The sequence below is a fragment of the Lagopus leucura genome, unplaced genomic scaffold (genome assembly GCF_019238085.1).
Source record: "Lagopus leucura isolate 7727_CA_CO unplaced genomic scaffold, USGS_WTPT01 Super-Scaffold_100037, whole genome shotgun sequence".
In the NCBI taxonomy this organism is placed as follows: Eukaryota; Metazoa; Chordata; class Aves; order Galliformes; family Phasianidae; genus Lagopus; species Lagopus leucura.
The window spans coordinates 2,802,785-2,823,028 of record NW_024962286.1 but is presented as its reverse complement, the minus strand read 5'-3'; the positions used below and the strand labels follow the sequence as shown (position 1 = coordinate 2,823,028).

General features: G+C 38.9%; 1 protein-coding gene across 6 annotated transcripts in view; it reads left to right on the top strand.

Moving 5' to 3' along the window:
• Nucleotides 1-20,244, top strand: part of KIF1B (kinesin family member 1B) — an 83,421-nt gene that overhangs the window by 22,989 nt on the left and 40,188 nt on the right. For 3 of the 6 annotated variants that reach the window (XM_042883441.1, XM_042883439.1, XM_042883442.1), the window contains exons 6-20: nucleotides 81-259; nucleotides 788-899; nucleotides 1,355-1,432; nucleotides 1,601-1,666; nucleotides 2,998-3,073; nucleotides 3,372-3,450; nucleotides 3,942-4,084; nucleotides 7,392-7,525; nucleotides 8,615-8,694; nucleotides 9,833-9,908; nucleotides 12,625-12,704; nucleotides 13,357-13,463; nucleotides 13,911-13,994; nucleotides 15,516-15,696; nucleotides 16,347-16,419. In XM_042883441.1, the coding sequence (XP_042739375.1) occupies nucleotides 81-259; nucleotides 788-899; nucleotides 1,355-1,432; nucleotides 1,601-1,666; nucleotides 2,998-3,073; nucleotides 3,372-3,450; nucleotides 3,942-4,084; nucleotides 7,392-7,525; nucleotides 8,615-8,694; nucleotides 9,833-9,908; nucleotides 12,625-12,704; nucleotides 13,357-13,463; nucleotides 13,911-13,994; nucleotides 15,516-15,696; nucleotides 16,347-16,419 (1,548 nt within the window). Of the gene's footprint in view, nucleotides 1-80; nucleotides 260-787; nucleotides 900-1,354; nucleotides 1,433-1,600; nucleotides 1,667-2,997; nucleotides 3,074-3,371; nucleotides 3,451-3,941; nucleotides 4,085-4,968; nucleotides 5,011-7,313; nucleotides 7,526-8,614; nucleotides 8,695-9,832; nucleotides 9,909-12,624; nucleotides 12,705-13,356; nucleotides 13,464-13,910; nucleotides 13,995-15,515; nucleotides 15,697-16,346; nucleotides 16,420-20,244 lie in introns of all 6 variants that reach the window. The other 3 variants (XM_042883440.1, XM_042883437.1, XM_042883438.1) reach the window with 2 other exon arrangements.

Sequence of the window (20,244 nt, the reverse complement as noted above, 5' to 3'; positions counted from 1 at the left end):
GAATGTCTGTATGCTGGACATCAAACTACACCACCAGCCTTAACAATCATTAAATGATCTTTGCCAATTCCTGTTTTCAGGTGAGTTACATGGAGATTTATTGTGAGAGAGTCAGAGACTTGTTGAACCCGAAGAACAAAGGGAATTTGCGGGTGCGAGAGCATCCTCTGCTTGGCCCTTATGTGGAAGATCTGTCCAAGTTAGCAGTCACATCTTACACAGACATTGCAGACCTCATGGATGCTGGAAACAAGGCCAGGTTGGTGGCAGTAGCACGTTGCATACTTCTATTTGCTGTGGGTTTACCTGACATGCAGCACAAATTTTGAATAAGTGGTGTAATGGTATTGCAAATCACTGTGGATACTTAAGGCTTGTAATGTCTTTAAATTAAATAATAAGTAATTCTACTGGCTTTTAAGTCAGCCTTTTGGTATAAATAAGTAGTTTCTTTCCTTCACTCAAGTGATCAAGACTAAAGTTGCTTTACAACTTCAGGTTCTTATTTGCTGTTGGTTGTCATTTATATACAGTATGCTTCATTTAACAGTCTGTGAGGTTGATGTGAGTGTCATTTGTATTCTCTTATGTTAGTATTGGGTAGGTTAGTAAGTAACACAGACTAAGCAAACTCTGAACTGTGCTAAAGCTGGAAAGAATTGAGGACTGAAAAATAAGTGCAAGTGAGCTGTGATCCTCTGCAGCTGCACTGAGTCCTGCAGGTTGTTGTACTTACAGCACAGAGGCTGCTGTTTTCTGAGAGTATGTGTGTGTGTTCATCTTCTAGGACTGTGGCAGCTACCAACATGAATGAAACTAGCAGCCGCTCTCACGCTGTGTTTACAATTGTCTTTACTCAGAAGAAACATGATGCAGAAACTGATCTTTCCACAGAGAAGGTATGTTACAGATGAGAAGTGGGAAGAATTTAAGCCTTAAGGAGTAGGTTCTGTGGGGAGAGAGAGATGAAAGGAGTTTTGAGGATTTCCCCCCATCTTTGTTACCACAGTTTTTGAGTCCCTAGAGTCAGGGTTACCTTCAAGATTCTTATGTTGCCTTTAGCAGTAACAGTTTCTTTTCACCTCAGTTCACGGCAGCAGGCCTCAACCTCTCTTTTTAGGTAATCTGAAGTATAGCGATGTTCAAAAGATTTTAATTCAGTAATTCCAGATGCTTCTTATCCACAAGATAATAATAATAATAATCAAACTAATTGCATGTGAAAACCTCAGTTTTAAGCACACCGTGGTCATTTCTAGGCAGTTTTTTCTCATGCCATAGGATATTTTGAAGTAACTTAATTTCTTACTTTAGTTGGACAAGGATTAATTCTAGTTGTTCTTTCTTTCTTCAGGTCAGCAAGATCAGCCTTGTGGATCTGGCAGGGAGCGAGCGAGCTGATTCAACTGGTGCCAAAGGAACCCGATTAAAGGTATGGGGCCACTGATGTGTGGGGGAAAAAAGGGAAGTGGGTGCACAAGCAGTGTAAGAATTGCAATTATAGGTTTGGAAAAAAATGGCTGTGGAAGTAAAGACTGAAGTTTGCAGAGATTTATGATTGAAAAATAAGACTTACTAATGCTGGGTTCTGTTTTCCCAGGAAGGAGCAAATATAAACAAGTCTCTCACGACTCTGGGCAAAGTTATTTCAGCATTGGCAGAGGTGGTAAGTACAGCATTTAGTTATCTGCAACATCCTTTCCATAACTAGTAAGACTGAGACAGTGAGAGTAGAGTCGTTCACTGTTCTTGATGTGGCATTATCAGTGAAGTTAGCTCTGTGTGTGCCCTGCATCTTACAGAGCCTGCTGGAAACTATTTCAAGGTAGTTTGAGGCATTAGTTTACTTAGCTTTGAAGAAGCCTTGCAGAATGAGTCTACTTTTGTGTAGAGGATGTGTTCAGATAACAAGCTTTCGGTTCTGCAGAGCCATGGTAGTATTTCTGTTGAAAAGAATAATCCTGGAAATGTAACTGCATGTTTCATGTTAAAATGCTAAGATGTCCTATGTTAGAAATAGCAGTTTGATCATCACAGACTTTTTTCAATGCAAAGACTTAATGTGTTTAGTTGATTAAACAGACAGTAATCCAAACACAGTCTTGTAGGTTCAGAAATGTACTTTCTCTTGTGCTTTTTAATTCAACTAATATAAAAAAAACCCAAAACAACAAAAAAAGGTGAATTACTGCTGCTTTTAAAAGGAAGTTCTCAATAGCTTGGGACAGGCTGAGTGTGCTTAAGTGCTTCTTAGGCTTTTTTGTTTTTATTTTAATGAAACTTATTCCAATTCATGGGGCTTCTCAATAAAAGGATGCTATCCAAACTAGCGTGGAAACATATATAAGCTCTATTAAGAAGCACATCATTTATTGTCTTCTGCTTTCTTTAATGCTTTCAACTTAGGATAACTGCACCAGCAAGGTAGGATGGTCAGAGTGGTTATTGTGTTTGATCAGTTGTGAAATGTTATTGTCTTTGGAACCAATGAACAAGGATCTTTCTTGAGAAATTACTGTGTTATAAAGAATTGTTACAAAATGTGAGAATGGTCGATACTGGGATTCAAAAATATGCTTAGGTTGGATATAAGGACATGAAAAACACACACTTAAGTATGTTTTGGGAGTGTTTTTTTTCTTTACTACATCCCTCCTCCTGATTTGGTGAATTAGCTTGGGGATACTTACCTTTTCAGCAGGGAAACTTTGTTTTTGTGCTTCTGTGCTCCATGATTTTTTCCTTACCTCTGTAATAGGTTGCAGGCAGTTGTCTATTCTGAGTTGTATAAAGTGAATGGAAAATTTTGCAAGCTTCAACATCTGATGCTTACCCACTATACTTAATTTTACTTGTCTGTTTTAAGGTTACTCACTTTTGACAAGGGGCAAAGAGGTGCCTTTTCAGCACCTCTTGAGTGTTGAGTGAGTACTTGTGTTCATTTTCCATTCAGTGTTTATTTTTCAGGTTTTTCTTGTTTGTTCTTTTACTTTGTAGAGTAAAAAGAAGAAGAAGACAGACTTCATACCATACAGGGATTCTGTACTAACGTGGCTTCTTCGAGAAAATCTAGGTATGGCTGACTTTATCTGTGCCAGTATGGAAAGAAATCCTCAGTAAATTTTCAGAATGTTTTTAATTCACTTAAATTTGTATTCTTTATGGGTTTAAATATTTTAACAGTCAAATCTGAATCGTGTGTTTCACCTTTTCTTTAAAGCTGCAGCTTTGCTGCGGGATTTTTGTGTGTTCCTAGTTATGTGGAATGCAGTTGAATTCTGTACTTCATGGAAAATACTGATATTCAGCAGGCTGTAGTGCTTAGACTGGGCACTGAGGTGTTGTCTAAAACTTCATCTGTTCTGTTGCAGGTGGTAATTCCCGAACTGCTATGGTTGCTGCTTTGAGTCCAGCAGATATCAACTATGATGAAACTTTGAGCACTTTAAGGTACAGTTTCGTTCATCTGAGATGGATGTGGGTAACTGTGTGCTCTACCAGACACATGCTATCCTTCAAATTTTTGGTTAATATAAATTGAGAAACCTCTAGGAAAGAAAACTGTATAATGGGAAAAATGCAGTTATCCCAAAAGGGGAAAACTGATGTATGTGAGCAGGGAAACTAGGAGTTAATAGCCTACTTCTAATTTGAGATGTCAAACTCGTCTTCTCCTGTTCTTTTCTAGTGTGGCCACTGGAATTGAGCATTTTACTTGAACTGAGGCTTCAGAGCAGTCAGTAATGGGGAAGAAATTCTGTTATGCACGGTGCACCTTGTTAATGCATCTTGTATAGATCTTGAAGAAGAGTTGTTCTTTGTGTAGCAGTACTCTGTATTAAGTAGAAATTCTTCTGATGTAAATCTATGTTACTACATTCCTGTGTTGCCTATGGACATACATGGGTTCATTTTAAGGGCTGTTTTTTGATTGGTTCCAGATATGCTGATCGTGCAAAACAGATTAAATGCAATGCTGTTATCAATGAAGATCCAAATGCCAAGCTGGTGCGTGAGCTGAAGGAGGAGGTGACAAGGCTTAAGGATCTCTTGCGTGCCCAAGGGCTGGGAGATATCATTGACAGTAAGTGGGTTAAACAGACCTTGCCATCTTGGGTTTAGTCTCTCCTCTACAGAGGGGAGGGAGAGCTTGGCCTGCCATAGAATGTTGAAATTGGGTGTAGAAGCTGCTGTTAAACTTGGAACAACATTTTGGGAATGGCCTCCTCTGTCTTCAAATAACTCACCCTAGGATCAGTCTCTGTAATGTTAATAGGCCACCTTCAAACTCTCAAGGAAAAGCATTGGAGGTGGATTTTCCTATTGCAATGGAAGTAATTTTACTGTAATGGAACTTTCACATTCAAGAGTTGCCTTGGTGAGTTATGAAGGGCGTTTTGTCTGGTGCTGATAAAAGAAGGATAGTTGTGATGTAGCAACTGATTTCATAATGAGAAAGCAAGTGTATTTTCCTATTTCTTGAAGGCTAAAGGTCATTAATTGATACCTGGCTTTGGTACCATCCTTGCCCTAACTCCTGTTAGACCATGCCCTTAGTGTCAAAGCATTCATCATCTCTAAATTTACTTATTTTGAAACGGTTGCATGTAAATAAAATACTAAATTATTTTGGGGCAAGAGTTGGAGTTGAGTCAGTACAGCTCCATTGTACTGGTTTGTTTTGCCGGTATTCTCGTAAAGCTCTGGAACAAAATTGTGCCTCACTTATGTATAAATGTTTCTATCTGCTTATTTTCAAGAGATGAAGGCCATGAGAAAATGAAATGCATGAGAACACCTGTTTGGTGCAGTCTGTTTGTTGGTTCTAGATCAAAACTGAAAAAAAAAAGCTACTGAAAACTGTGTATTATATCTTTAAGCATGGAGTAGTAATCTCTTCCCTTTCTGTGTCACTGGTGAATCTTCAATTTTGATCCTTCTTGTATTTTCCCTCCTGCTTCCCTTCAGTTGATCCAATGGGAGATGAATACTCTGGAAGTGGAGGCAAATGTGTGTATTGTGTGGTTCTATTCTTAACCTGCTTTTTCTGGGTCAGCTTTTAACTGAGCTTTGCATGCCAGCATTTCTCACAGGGAAATCCCAGACAGAACCCTCGTTGTGGAACGTTATACAGTCTCATGGAAACTAGCTTAACCAGCTCAAACTAAGTCCACAGTCAAAAAAAAAAACAAACCAAGTTTAAAATACAGCATATGTTCCTTGCTTGCTCTCTGGCAGAATACAGAAGGGAGAGTGGTCACAATTTAGCCTGTTTCCATGACAGCTGACGTTTTGTATTTGAACTAGAATTTTTTTCTCAAATCTTTTGAGTTACTCAGCTGAAACAGCTTCTGCTCATTTAGCTTCCTAACCTTTTAACTTCTCTTTACCACTTAGAAGTATTTATTTGAAATGTGTTGATTAATTCAAGATGAAATAGTATTAGATCCTCCTGGAGACTGAGGTTTATTTTATGTAGCCTTTTTAGACAAGAAGTTGTTACACATCTTGTGCTGGTAAAGGTTCCTTATTTGAGCTGTAATGGTTGGTGAGGATAGGTTTCCTAGGGTTAGAAACACTCAGCAAATATCCTTTTATTTCTGTTCTGCTGTTTGCCTTTATGGAAGGGAAAAATACTAATTCCATTGCAAGAGAGATGTCTGATATGTATGCAGTGTAAACTTTGTGTTGGCAGATTTTGCTTTAAACTCTCAGCCAGTCTTCTTCCCCCTCACTTGAAAGCAGTATCAGCTAGAAGAGATCTGTCTGAAATTTCCTGAAATCAAAGCTACTGGTGATGTAAAGACTCATCCTGGCCTTGTCTTATGTTCTGATGCTGCTTCCAGCGTGTGCATATGTCATCTGTGAAAGCTGCAGCCTCCAGGAGGAGCGTGCATGGTGTTGAGGGTTTTGGTTCTCAATGATCACAGCAACTGCGAAAGCTACTGCGGGTGCCACTTCCTTCATCTCCAGGAGTGCATGCATCTCCTGGCCTTTCGAGACTTCATCATCCTCCCTGCTCTGCCATGTCTGCTTTCCTCATCCTGATGGCATTCCCTTTCCCTTAACCTGCCTTCCTTTTGTTAACCTTCCACCCTTGCTTCCTTTATTCGCAGATGGTGGTTTTCAAACTGATTACATGCAACCACGAGGCCTGAATAGAATGCTCAGATATTAGATTTACCATAGCAGGGCTGGTTAGGGTAGAAGTTGAGGAGATGTGGAAGGACATGGAGATTTATGCAGTGTCTTTCTGAGCGTCTCTTATTTTTCTGGAAGTGAAACCCTTATTCGTAATTTGCAAGGCCTAATTTCACTTCTTTACTAAGAAGAGTACTTTGAAGGATTTGTTTGAGCTAGAAGTTAAAGCCATGGAAATTATTAAAACTGAGCTGTCCAGTTGTTACAAAATATTTTTTGTGATTATTCTGAGGACGTGGTTTACAGACATTTGAGAAGCCAAGTTAGATCAAAATAAATTGCCTCTGGATGTTTTTAAATCATTCATGTGCCTTCATCTTGTTTCCTGCCTTTAAAGGAAGTATCTTTCAGGTCTCTGTTTATTCAGGCTCTGAAGGCTGCCTTATAACTTTTTATTTTGTCTTTCTTCTTGTAAATGAAGACCAAAAAGCTTTAAACCACCTTCTGTGGTACTTCTGTCAGAGCCTCAGCAGATACCTCACTGATGACGTATCTGAGATGGCCATTTTTGAGATGGAGAGGATGAAGGGGGAGGCACAACCACATTACTGTGAACTTGTGTTCTTTCCTCCCTGCGGTGGGCTGACAGGTGGCCTAGGTGCTGACAGCATGTAGGGAGGAGTTGGCTGGTGGTCCTTGTGGTCACAGTTCACGATCACTACTTTGAGTTAAAGGACTCTGGAGAGTAACATTTTGCTGGGTTATAGGGGTTGGTGTATATTCAGGCTTCAGCCCAGGATGTCACTAATCCCATCAGTAACTGCTCCTGTTCTGACCTTCATGGTGCGCAGCAGCTTAACGTTCGTTTAGGAATGAGACAGTTTATTTTTGGAGAGTGTAATTTATTTTTTCAAGCTTTTTTGATCAGAGTGATTTATGGCACAGCCCTTTCTAGTAATCCTCAGGGTCTGATTTATTTATCGTACCTACTAATGTGAAGGGATTTGTTTCAGAACTGCCATCTAAAAATTACAAAACTTGTTTTGTCGCTGCTTAAATGCTTTCCTCTTATACTGGTGTTTCCTTCCTATCTTCCTCTTTCTTGTTCCTTCCCACCTCCTATTTTCCTTTTGCCCGTCTCTCTGCCTTCCCTCTGTGTGTGTCTCTCTCAGATCTGAAAGATTTTCAGAACAATAAGCATAGATACTTGCTAGCCACCGAGAATCAACGTCCTGGCAATTTTTCCACAGCCTCCATGGGGTCCCTCACTGCCTCTCCGTCCTCCTGCTCTCTCAGTAGTCAGGTGGGCTTAACATCTGTGTCCAGTATACAGGAAAGAATCATGTCGACGCCTGGAGGAGAAGAGGCAATTGAGCGTTTGAAGGCAAGTATTGCTGCAGAGAAAGCAGGCTGTTGGTTGGGTCTTTGCAAAGGCTAAACAGTGTCAGAAGTGGGAGAACTTTCCTTCAGCCAAAAATATATCCAGCATACTGCTGTTCCATAGGAAGTTGTCTGAAATCCACTTGTACCCTAAAAAATGCATTTTACTGAAATGAGTTTGAGGCTGTGTTTGTGTACAGCCTTTTCTGCTAGGATTATATGATTTTAACTGCAGCCTGGAGCTGCCACTAAATTCAAAATTGTGATCTTGGTTCTTGTTTGTAGGTCTTTTGATACAGTGGCAATTACAGGAAATTTGAACTTAAATCTAGACTTGAAGAGGCCTGGTCAGCACTAGAGTGGACTAGGTCTGACTAGCAAATACAGTCAGCTTTCAGAAAACCAAATTACCCCAAAGTTGAAAAAAGGAGGCAGAATAATCCTGCCACTGTTGTGTCCACCCAGCCCCCACAGATTAAAATGTGAAGCACACAGAATAGCATGCTTTATCCAGACAATAGCAGCCTTGTCCCAATTCTGCACAGAATTGAACCGCATCAAAAGTGCATTACAGTGAAGTATTTCTTTTTTTCACCGAAGGCCCCCCCAATCTTCATGGGCGGATGAGTGGGGAAAGCTGGCTCTGTTGAATCTGTGCTTCATTCTCATGTCTTGTCCATGAGACACTGCCACAGGGATTGCAATGGGCTGGAACACACACCGCATATCCCTTTCTTGTTAGGAGCTTGCTGTTACCATGGAAATAATGGTGTGCTCTCTGTGGCTCCCTGGCATCCAGTTGCTGAATGATGTCTGTAAATTAGGATTTTAAAGAAAAAAGAAATTTTTAGGTGGCTCAAATTAAAGTCTGATTGAGGTTAGACACGAAGTCGTCTTTTCTTTTTGCCTTCCTTTCAAGGCTGTTAATTCTCTTAAAAATTAAGGAAGACAACTTAGTGATTTAAAGCACTGAATATGTTTTGTACCTCAAATTAAATGGAGATCTAGCACTGAGCATCAATATTAATTACATTGTATTTTATGTAGAGAACATTGAGGACACTGTAAAACAGCTTTTGGGATTTTTACACAGGAATCTGAGAAGATCATTGCAGAGCTGAATGAAACGTGGGAAGAGAAGCTGAGGAAAACAGAGGCCATTAGGATGGAAAGGTCAGGAATTAGAAATGCTGTAGATGTGAATTGTTTTTAGAAAATGGATAATGTTGCTCTGTTGAAAAGCAGTGGAACAGCAGAATGGGGCTTAGTGATAATTCTGCTGGTCTTCGTATTATGTGTAACGACAGGGGCAGTACTGAGAGAATGCCATATTCTTTCTCGTGTTTTCTAAAGTTAAAGTGTTTAGAATTATAGTTTGGATAATGTCCCAAGCTGCTACATCAGCTTCTGTTGTGAAGCAGCATACGGTCCTGGTCTCTTTCTTCCTCCTTTCTCTCACATTACAAAAACACTGGCAGTGAATTTAAACAGCAAAGATTAAACTTTTAGTACCAGAATTCCTTATGTTGTGGAACAACTTCAGCTTTCCAGCTGTGGTTTGACTTGCATCTAAAGCAATAAGACATGCTTAAACGTTGTCAGAAAGTGGTTAGAACAAAACTGAGTGCTATTTATTAAATACTTTGAAATTCTCATAATTGATCCTTGAGCTGTGGAAGTCTTGACTGCATTATGTTGATGATGCTCAGAGTTGAGTTCATCACTCCCACTTCCTTCACCCTCCTCCTCCTCTCCCCAAAACAAACAAAAAACCTCTCCCAATAAAAACAGCAACAAAAAACAGTGCAACCCACCAGAAAAACCTGAACCAATCAATTGTCCTCAAATCCTCAAATAGTGAATGACATGAAGAGTTTGTCTGTCCCCACGCAATCCCTTTTAGGTCTTAAGGAGAGAATGCTTTTTATGTTGGATCAGGAAGAGGCAGATAAATCTTAGTAAATTAACATGATGGTTGCTCATTTTAAATTAAATGTCTAAATTTACAACAGCCTTTACATTCATTGCCACCTTAAGGAAGATTAATGTTCTAATTACACTCGCTTTTTGATACTCCACTGCACTGAAGTGTTGTCGGATCTCCCTTGTTGTTCTTATTCCTCCTGTAAACTCTGGAGCTCAAGTTTGGAAACTTGCCCTATGGTGATAAGGTGGCAGCAGCCCTGGCATGGTCAGTGGATAGGCTGGTTGAAAGCATATTGTATTTCATAACGAAACTGAGAGCTTCTATTGATCACAAATTATCTTCTGAAGCCTAAATTGTGGTAAATAATTTGCTTTACTCTTCCAGGGAGGCATTGTTGGCAGAAATGGGAGTTGCTATTCGGGAAGATGGAGGAACACTGGGAGTCTTTTCTCCTAAAAAGGTAGGGAAAACTGATAATTTTCAACCCATGTCTGTCAGTCGCTGGTTGCTCATCTTGCAGGGTGAGGATGGTGAGGAAACTGCTGTTCACAGAAGGGCTCGTACCCATGTAAGGTACTGGAAACTGTAGGTGAGGTTTGAATTGTCAGTAGGAAGCTCCTTTTACTTTATATTTTTGAAAACAGCTTCAGTGTTAGAATACATCAAAACACTCTGCATCTAAGAATAATTTTACCTGTAGCAGTGAGGTTGGATGCTGCTCCTTATGAAACTGATGAGACATGCTTCTAGGCAGCTGTGCAAAACCTACTGCATGCCATAGCTTCCTTTGGTCATGGAAGCATTCACTAGCCTGGTGTGCTAATGAAATGGGAGCAGTATAAAAACTTCACAGGTTTCTGATATCCAGGAATGGTCGAACTATGGTCTTTCCTTTAGAAAAGTCTAAATTAATAATAATAAATTAATAATAAATTAATGCTACAAGTGTAAAATGATCCGTTTAGTAAAGAATTACTAAATGAAAGGAAAATAATATTCTTTCTTGTGTCTCAAATATCTCATGAGTGAGTAGCACAGGGTAGTATTTTAGTGTGAACTGTACATACTCAAGTGTGTAATAAATTGAACCTAAGGGTAAATGGGACCTGTCTACAGGCATAGAACAGAATTATTGGTTAAAATGTTTGATAGGTTCAAGTGTTGTATTTGGAGGAGGTAATAATTAGGAGGTAGAGCTCTGGTTTTGGTCTCCAGAAGCGTGTAAGGTTTGTAGTGGTGTTAATTCATTGAGTGTTCTGCACGTTTCCTTCTCTGATGTTATGGATCCTAATCTCCTTTTAGATTTTCCCTCAGAGACCATCAACACTTTTTGATGACTCTTTTGATGCATTTTCAGCTGATCAGGTTTGTTCATAAGCACCACCTGAGATGAGTAGTTGCTTTGGTAGTAGTTACTATTTATTTTACCCCTAGAGGATTTATTAGAAGTAGTAAAACTTCTGACCTGGTCCTTTTAGCTTCTTTTCCTCGCTGTCCATGCAGTTCAGTTTTATTAGTCATCCTAATAATTATGGCTACTGTTGTGCACATGAAGGTGATGAAAATTTTGAAGTTGTTTACAAAGATTTAACACTTCAGGGTACCTGGACAAATACAACAGCAGCACTGTTCTTAGAAGCTGAGCAGCAAATTGAAGCATAGGAGGTCAATTTTGCCCACTTTACAAATTAAAAGGTATCACATTCAGCCACCATAGCTGTGTTTATGCATTTTGTCTTTGATGACAGAAACTATTCGATATTAATTGTGGAAATTTAATTATGGTCTCATGAAAGATTGGAGCTGGGAAAATCCTTCAGTTCATACTTCAGGAATGCTGTCCAGGAGAATACTGAGGACACAATGGTCTTTTGGATGGGGTTGCAATCAGATGATCTTTGAGGTCCCTTTCAACCCATGCCATTCTGTGATTCTGTGAATAATAGATCTCAGAATAAGCGACTAGCAAGTTTAGACAGCATCGATTTCAAACTGATGGGTTTTATTTTTCATAAAGCTCTTTATGGAGTGTGATGGACCAATTCAGAATTTGAACCTAGTATATCAAGTGAGATGCCAAAATGTGTGTGTAGAACATACAGCAAAGTGTCAGGTTGTCTGGTTTGTGAAGTGCTGCTTTCTGAAGTTTTCTCTTGATTGAAGGCGTTCGTGCAACTTTGAATGTATTTCAGTGCTGTGAGCAGAGATGATGGTATGGCGTGTGTTTGGCTACAGTTCTAGGTTCCCTCTTTATTTTTTTAGGGGATAATAATAATCTCTGGTTAGTTTATAGGAGCTCAGAAGTTGCTAAATGCTCACAATGAAATTCTTTGTTGATTGAATAAGTCTAGATGTCTGTGCCCCAATGGAAAACTGTGTGCTATTAACATTTCTATCAAGTAGTCTTTTTTTGTAGCTAGAATAAACTGATGGAAACAACATTTCCAAGGAATCTTAGGCAAATTTTTTTTTTTTAGTTAATTTATTCTAATTGAGAGTAACAGAATGAGAGGAGGCTTATTAACACTTATTTTTCTTTTATCATTTTTCTTTCTTTAACCACTTTTGCCTTTGTTTTGTGCTTATGCTTACTGCTATCTCACTGGCTAGATTTTCACACCAAGGCCGTGTGACTTGTTTGCTGATTCCAATGGGGTTTTTTCACCAAAGAAGGTTGGTTTGTAGTAACTGTAGTGTATTTAAATCTAGTAAAACTTTAGATGAAGAGCTCTGTAGCTGTTTGTATCAGTTGATAGTTCTAGATTTTCGTTTGACTTCAGTGAACTTTGCTGTATGAACACCTGGACTGTATTGCCTGAGGAAAGCCATACTTGATTCCATATCAGTTGCAAAACTTTACTCGAGCACCCATTTCTGCTGTTGGATATTCTGTATCCAAGTTTGCTTTCCAAGGAATTGTTATGTTTTTAACTGAAGCCATAAGTATTCCCTCTTTCTTTTTTTGTCTGAAATATCAACTAATCAGAGCTGTGCTTCTGCTGTTGACCTTGTGAGGCTTTCCAGTATTACAGGAGGTTATTTTTGAAGAGGCCGATTATGGAGTAACCTGGATGTGCATAGCAAAACTGCTGGTTATTATACACTCTGCACAGCTGTGGGAAGAAACCTCGAAGTAGCTCTTCAGTTCTTAATTACCTTCACTTTTTCTATTTCAGACTCCTCATCTTGTAAACCTTAATGAAGATCCACTCATGTCTGAATGTCTGCTCTACTACATCAAAGATGGTATTACTAGGTGAGGGTTGGTATTCATATGCTCTGAAGTCTGGTTTGCTTGCTTACATTCTTATGCTGGAGACACCTTGACATTAAATAATAATTGCTCCTTGAGTTATTCAGTTTCTAGGTATAAGTGAAGCATGGCATTTGCTGTAGGTGAGAAAAGCACAGAAATGCATTTTCCTTTAAGTTTACTTTGTGCTTTATAAGTAATATCTGCAGTTGCTATGCTTTATTAGATATTTATTATTGCACTGGGCAGTAAAAGAAAGTAGAATATCCCTTTTAATATATAGTCAAACAAAAGGAGTGAAGTATACTTGGAAATGCCTTTGAGAGTTTGATGGTGGAGAATTGAAAGCCACAGTACTTAGAAGCAACCAGCATATGACTGAGCATTCAATTCATATAAATAAACTATTATCCATGCCTCTTCTGCTGTCTTATTGAATGCAACACCTTCTTATCTTTGTAACAAATGACTGTGTCCATTTCTGTGATAGCTGTTACCTGGAAATTCTCAAGCATTTGACTTCAGAATGGACATATATCTTCATGCTTCTGGGGCTTAACATTGCGGACTTCTGTGGATATTTCTGGGCTATATTTTACTACAGAGTTGTAGAAACTGTCTGACTTGCTCTTGAAATGTTCTCCATTCAACTCAGGGTTGGCCAAGCTGATGCTGAGCGAAGGCAAGACATCGTATTGAGCGGGGCTCACATCAAAGAAGAGCACTGTATCTTTCGAAGTGAGAGGAACAACAACGGTGAAGGTGAAAAGCTATTTTTTCCTAACCAAGTGCTGCTGAGTTTCTACATCATTCTTTGCTTGTTACTTGGTCAGAGAATACTTAATTTAAATATTGGCACAAAATTATCTTGTCTCAGCTGTGACTGACTGCTTTCTTGAGTCTAGGTGGAACAAAGTAAAATTGGGGTAAAGTTGAAATTGCAGCCTTTTGATAGGTAACTGGTTTTGATTACCTGTAACCATGAAAATTCAAACAGAAAACTACTAGCAATCACTACCCTCTGCATTATTGAGCTACTGCTGGAGTTTTATTTTTATTAAGCACTGTAGCATTGAGGAGTGATTGACTTGCATTCTGTTTTGGTGTTAATAGGAAGAGTCAGAAAATGAGAGGTCTCTAGGGTTTGCATGCTTTGCAGTTTCTGTACAGTGCTCTCTGAAGTCTCATTTGTTGTTGCTTTCTTTGTAGTTATTGTTACTTTGGAGCCTTGTGAACGGTCAGAAACTTATGTTAATGGCAAGCGGGTTGTGCAGCCTGTGCAACTGCGTTCAGGTAAGAAATGTTAGAAGAGGTTGGTGTTTTCTTTTTTGGACTCCACATCTGAGAATTGTGTATATGTGACATTTAGGTCATTCGTAGAGAATGTTGAATGCTATTAAAGTGCAGTAGTGCAAACTTCCCTGGAGTGCAGCTTTTAAACACAAGTTAGCATTTTTCTCATCAGCAATTCCTTTTCCTTCATTCTTTTCTGCACTAACTGAAAGCATACTTAAATATTCACTGCCACGCAGCATCCTGCTTGTCCTTCTGCTTACCCTGATGTTATTCCAGTACATTCTTGCCCAAACCTATTGCCCTTGGCAGTCTCAGTGAGACAGAGCAGACAGACTGCCAGCTGCTGATGGAAAATTCCCAGCTTCCTGGCAAAGCTAAGATGTGACCCTCTGCAGGAGTACAGCAGCTTCTCTTTGCTCTCATTAGATTTCATACTCAATCCTCTACATTCCTTTAGAAAGACATATGGGGAAAGAATTAGGGGAGAGGAAGTGACTTCCCTAAATTATGATCTTTAACCCATCTTCAACCAGCAGTTAAAAACAAACATCTCAATTTGTTTGTCACAAAGTTACAACCAAGTATTTGCATGTAATAAAGCGTATTGACTTCAGCACAAACCTGAAGTTGTTCTGTGCCTGCATGTGGCTCACACTGAAAATTGCAACTGTATCATTTAGTAATTATTTTAATTAAACTAAACAGATGTTTTTTCATCTTTCCTTCTGCATCTGGATAATTGACTTACCAGAAAAATTCAGATATGGCTTTTGAAATCATTAAAAGGTTGCATTTTGTCAATATATTGACAAGAGGAATTCTGATTACTCTGGAGGTCTACTTGCTAGAATGAGGTTCTATTTTTATTTTAGCTGCATTAATATGTTGTATGGGAGAGCAGAGAAATTTTACTGTTGTCTTCATCTTTGTGAGTATCTTACATCCCTAGGATGTAGCTGAATGATAATATTATGTTTCTTCAGCTCTTTCCCACATTGGTTAAAAGAAGCTTTGAAATCCTTCCATAAATCTTACTGATTAGGACTCAAATTAATGTACACATAAAGCACATTTTTTAAGAAAGGTGTGCGTTCTTATTTTGAAGTTAGACTTTTCTAGCTGAAGTTTCTATTTAAGTGACTTCTGCCCATGTTTTGGTGGTGTCACTGAAAGAGAGGAATGGGTTTCAGTGGATATTCTATTTGTTTCAGCTGTGTTCCTCAGCGGCCAAGTCTGTCCTTTAATTTTTGATTAAACCCTGCAGAACATTTGATTGGACCTCAGAGGGTGCAGCTGTCCTCTGTGAGCAATGCTTTATGTTACCAGTGGCTTGTTTTTTACAAACAAAATATTCTTGTTTTCCTTGTCACCTAGTAACTCGAATGTCTACCAAAATCCTTACTGAGCAGTCTTCTCTGTTGCTACCACACAAGAAGATAAATGGAATGAATGATTCAGTGATGTTTTTTTTAATTGCTTTGGAATCCTGAAGGCATTAATTTCTGTTGCTATTTTTAGGAAATCGTATCATCATGGGTAAAAACCACGTCTTCCGATTCAACCATCCAGAGCAAGCACGAGCAGAAAGGGAGAAAACTCCATCAGCTGAGACTCCCTCTGAGCCTGTTGACTGGACGTTTGCTCAGAGGGAGCTTCTGGAGAAGCAGGGCATTGACATGAAGCAAGAGATGGAGAAGAGGTATTAAAGGAAATAAGAATTTCTATTTGCAGCAAGAAAGATACAGCTGTTGGCTGTGGGAGTGGTTTCAGTGGCGAGCCTAAAACTGATGTCTGATGTATGTATGGAAGACTTCTAAGTGAGACTTCCAAAAATAAACATCGGCGTTAGAGCACTCTTCATCTGTCAGCGTGTTCCAGTGCTTGTTCTGCCATGTGTTGTCACTGCTGCCTCTAGAGAGTTCAGAAAAATTCCCCAGCCTTACTCGAGTGTTTCAGCTCTCTGTCTCCTTTTAAAATCAGTAAATAAATAGATCCCATTTAACCACCTGCCCTGAACTCTAGACCAGGTGGCAGTGAAGGACTGCACTGCAACATTTCGTTGGATTCTTTTCTATAGCGGTCTATTTGCCCTCTCCTATATAACAAATTAAATCCTCTTAACTGATTGAAGGGCATTCTTAATCCCAGTCAGTTGTGATTTTTTATTTATTTACTTTAGATTTTAAAGGGGCAAAGAGGACAGTAGCTGTATAACAAAAAGGAACTCCTTTTAAATTGAGCTATTTTTACTCTTATTGTTTTAAACTAGTGTAATTTAGTTCTCTGTATATAGTAACACCAACATGAAAATAATGATCTCTTTGGCTACTTCTGTCATTTTGTCTTTAGATTACAAGAAATGGAGATTTTGTATAAGAAGGAAAAGGAGGAAGCAGATCTCTTGTTGGAGCAGCAAAGGCTGGTATGTGTCCTTACTTCAGATTAACTATACCTTTGGCAAACAGTGATTCCTATCCTTGCTTATCTGAAAGTTTAGGAAACCTGCTTGGGTTGTCTGCACAATGCAGTTGTCCCTTTGCTGTCAAATAATTGTCTACAATGGATTATGATCAGTGTGAGTGAGCTTCTTCATGTTAATTTAGGATTGTAATTGACAGTGAAGAGGTTTTAATCAGCCTTTCATGGAGGCAGGTTTCTTGAATTGTAGGCTTAAAGAAGGGCATTTCTATGCTCTTATGGTTTTTGAAGTTCCTGTTCTGTAGTCTAATCAACTTCTTGGGGTGTTTGCCTTGATTTTTGTTTCGGATCACCAGAAGGTACTAATTTTCTGCTGCCAAAGAGGTTCCTAGACCAATTATATGCTAGGTTTATTTTTTTGAATAATGTCTGAAAATGTTGCTGCATTGTGCATGTTTTAACCCTTTTCCCTTCCCCTGCATGGTAAGGTTCTTAATGCTACACCTGCTGATGGTGGGGTTGTGACTAGGGAACAAGTGTGTGAAGGGCATTTTAACTCCTTAAGAAGAATGGGAATTCACAATTTCACCTATTTCTTTAACAAGAAATCTGATAAATTTTCTGATATAGGAAGACCTCAGACTTTCAAGAAAAGTATGTTCTGAAGTTTATTACAAACAGAAATGTGTGCAATTTCCAAGCATTTAAAAATGTGACTAAGACCAGGGATGAAGTTTAGATTTCCTTAAGAAATCCAAGTCTCCTGATTTTGCTTTAACTATATTAGTGTGTCTTTTAGTTAGAATTCAAATGTAACTGTGCCTGAATTACCGTAGAAATTCCAAAATCACAGTTGAATTGTTTCTATTGTGAGTTTGAGGCTCCTGAAAACTTAAATTGCAAGTTAAATTGCGTGTTGGGATTTAAACCACTTAATGCTTCTTTCAGAAGCAAAGTGGAGCAGAGTACTGGCTTCCACATGTAGAAGCTACATCACTTTTTATTTATATTGTACAGTGCACTTGAAGCTTTCTCCATTTCTAACGATTCCATTACAAGGGACTAATCTCTTGAGTGGAGAGGAGTCGCTGTAGACTTTGAGCCAAAGCAAACTTAGTTCAGAAAAGAGGCTGATGTGACACTGTAATGTTTCCTCAACTCTATAGTTAAAATTTGTGTAGCTGAAAGCATTGCTTCAAAAACAAACAGAAAAGTGTTGACTGTGTCAGAGGAGATACAAGTCATGCAGTTTCATCCCTTAAATTGTGATGGCTGGCATGCATAAAGCTGCTGGATGAATTATACACGTGATAATTGGCTCTCTGGGGATCTGCTGCAAAATGAGGCTGTGTTGATACAAGCTTTGTGAAGAGAGATTTGTTGCCCCGTATGCTTATGATTAGGGGAAGATTATTAAATAGTTTTCTGTCTAATGCCATACTGTAGTTATATTTTCTTGAAGCTTGTTGTGATTTTTCTGATCACTTAACGGGCAAAGGTGAAAGACAATCCCTCATGCATTACCAGTGCGTTCCTGAAGAGCAGGTTTCCTAACTGTAAGGATCATAATAAATGAGACCACTGGTCTGTTGATCAGGATACTGCTTAATGAGAATGTTCCAGATGACAGCTAGACTTCTTGATGCATTTCTGTGTCACTGTACAGAGAGACTCAGCAGAGACAGGAAAGGACAGGATTGATGGCTTACAACAGCAATCGAATAATGATTGGAAACCTGGGGGTGCCTTCCAATTGTTCTGTTGCTGTACTCAACAGTTACATTGCCATAATATCCAACTGCTCTCAGGTCCTTTATCTTACTACTATACAAGATTTATTTTGAAATATTTACATTCTTCTTGTTCTAAATGAGATTAGAATCTTGAATATAAGGTGCTGGCTAATTCAGTTTACCAAACTGTTTTGGTTTTGTCCTGAGATGCCAACAAACTAGGGCATTAATTTATAGTTAGATGCACTGCACAAAGAAGATAATTTTTGGAGGGCAAGGGCTACTATTTCCAACAAACATATATGCCTTGCTGGCATTACATGGAAATAGAAATAAACATTCACTGCTTGTCAAGCTGAATGTGAAAAGGTGTTTAGTAGAACTAAATCCTGGCTTTCTTGGTCATTATGCCTTTGCAGAGACCACTTACTTTTAGAATATGGGTACGTACTTATGTTAATTAGGTTGGTTAATCTCTGAGTGCCTGTAAGACAAAGTCCACATAGCGTCTCTTAATCATCTTTTTATATGCAACACATCAATTTACCCATCAATAATAGTACAGAAATTTTGAAACCTGTAAGAGTAATCCTGTGGGACTTATGCCTTAATGTCTGAGTAGTTTGTGTTTTGCCTTTCTGGACCTCTTTTTGAGTCTGCAGTTTGTACAGTGTTTTCCTCCAGAGCATCTTTCATTTCTGCTGCAGTATGCAGTTTGTTAGATGCTTTTTCCTTAGGCTACAGATTTTGTCAGCTGTAAAATCATGCGGAGTTTGTTCTGTTTCTAGTCTGATGTTGCGACCGAAAGTGGTAGAAGTTGTTCTTAAATATTGAACGTACATAAGATCACAAGTGGCTCAAAAAGATGAATCCTAGGCTGTAGAGCTTGTTGACCATAGGGCAGAACGATATTTCGTACTTCTTTCATTGTTCCTGAGACAAGTTATACTGTATTCCCCGTTCTGTGTGGCCTCCTACCAGGAACCTGTGGTTTGTAGTCGATGACCTGGGTTTCCTTTTGGTTTTAGTCTAACTGGCAGTTACTGTTCCTGAATTCTCATGTATTATAACTCGGTGTGAAAAACAGGGACACTAGAGATTCATTGGAGACTGACTGCTGTATTTAATTGAAGACAATGTGGGTTCTAGTGGATAACACTAATACATAGGACTTTTCCTACTTGTTCAAGAGGTATCTTAAATTAGTGATTCATTTGGAGAAAAAAAACAAAACAAAACAAAACAAAAAACAAGTAGTCTGACTTTAATTCCTGGTGGCAGTAAGCAGTAATGGGGGATATGCTTAACTTTGGTGCAGTATACCTGAACAACCATTCCTAGCATATGGAAACCTGAAGCACTGCTCATTCCAAATCATTTAGCGACAGATGGAAAACTTGTAATGAAGAAGCAAAACCAACATAACTCTTAGCAAGTGTGTGGAAGCTCCAGGCTCTAGGGTTTGAGAAGAGGACAAGTCAAGGATATAAAATTGAGAATTTGTGTTAAAACACTTGAAATTAAAAAACAAAAAAGTAACTGCTGCTACATTCTTCTGAAACTCATTCTTCGGACAGTCAAGACCTGTTTGTGTTTTTAAAACTAAACAAGGTGGCAAATGGAAAACAAACACCTCTGAAACTCTGGTTCTGGATATCCTTTTAGCTTGTAGCAAGTCTTGAAGTATGAACCACTGTCTTCACCTGTCCTAGTGGCACTTACGGTCCTTTTAACACTGAACCTTTCAACTGCTTCTGTTTCATTTTTTTTCTTATCGGCTAACCCTTCTCTGGCTGCTGTTGTAGTGAAGCGGATTCTAAACTTGAGCATCCCTGCAACTATGTGCAACGTTACTAACCAGTGTTAACCCGACTTACTCTGGCTGCTCATGACATCTTCTGTGATGGCTGTTACATTCACCTACCTGGGGAGGATTTGCTGAAAGAAGCAACAGCAGTAACCAAGGCAAATGTGTGTGGCGGGGATTTGCATGTCCTTGTAGCATGTATGAAGTGCAGTTTTCACTTGGTTTTCATTTTTAATCAGGAACTTGGTTGGTTTTTTTTTTTCTTGTTGCATATATAAAGATTTTTGGA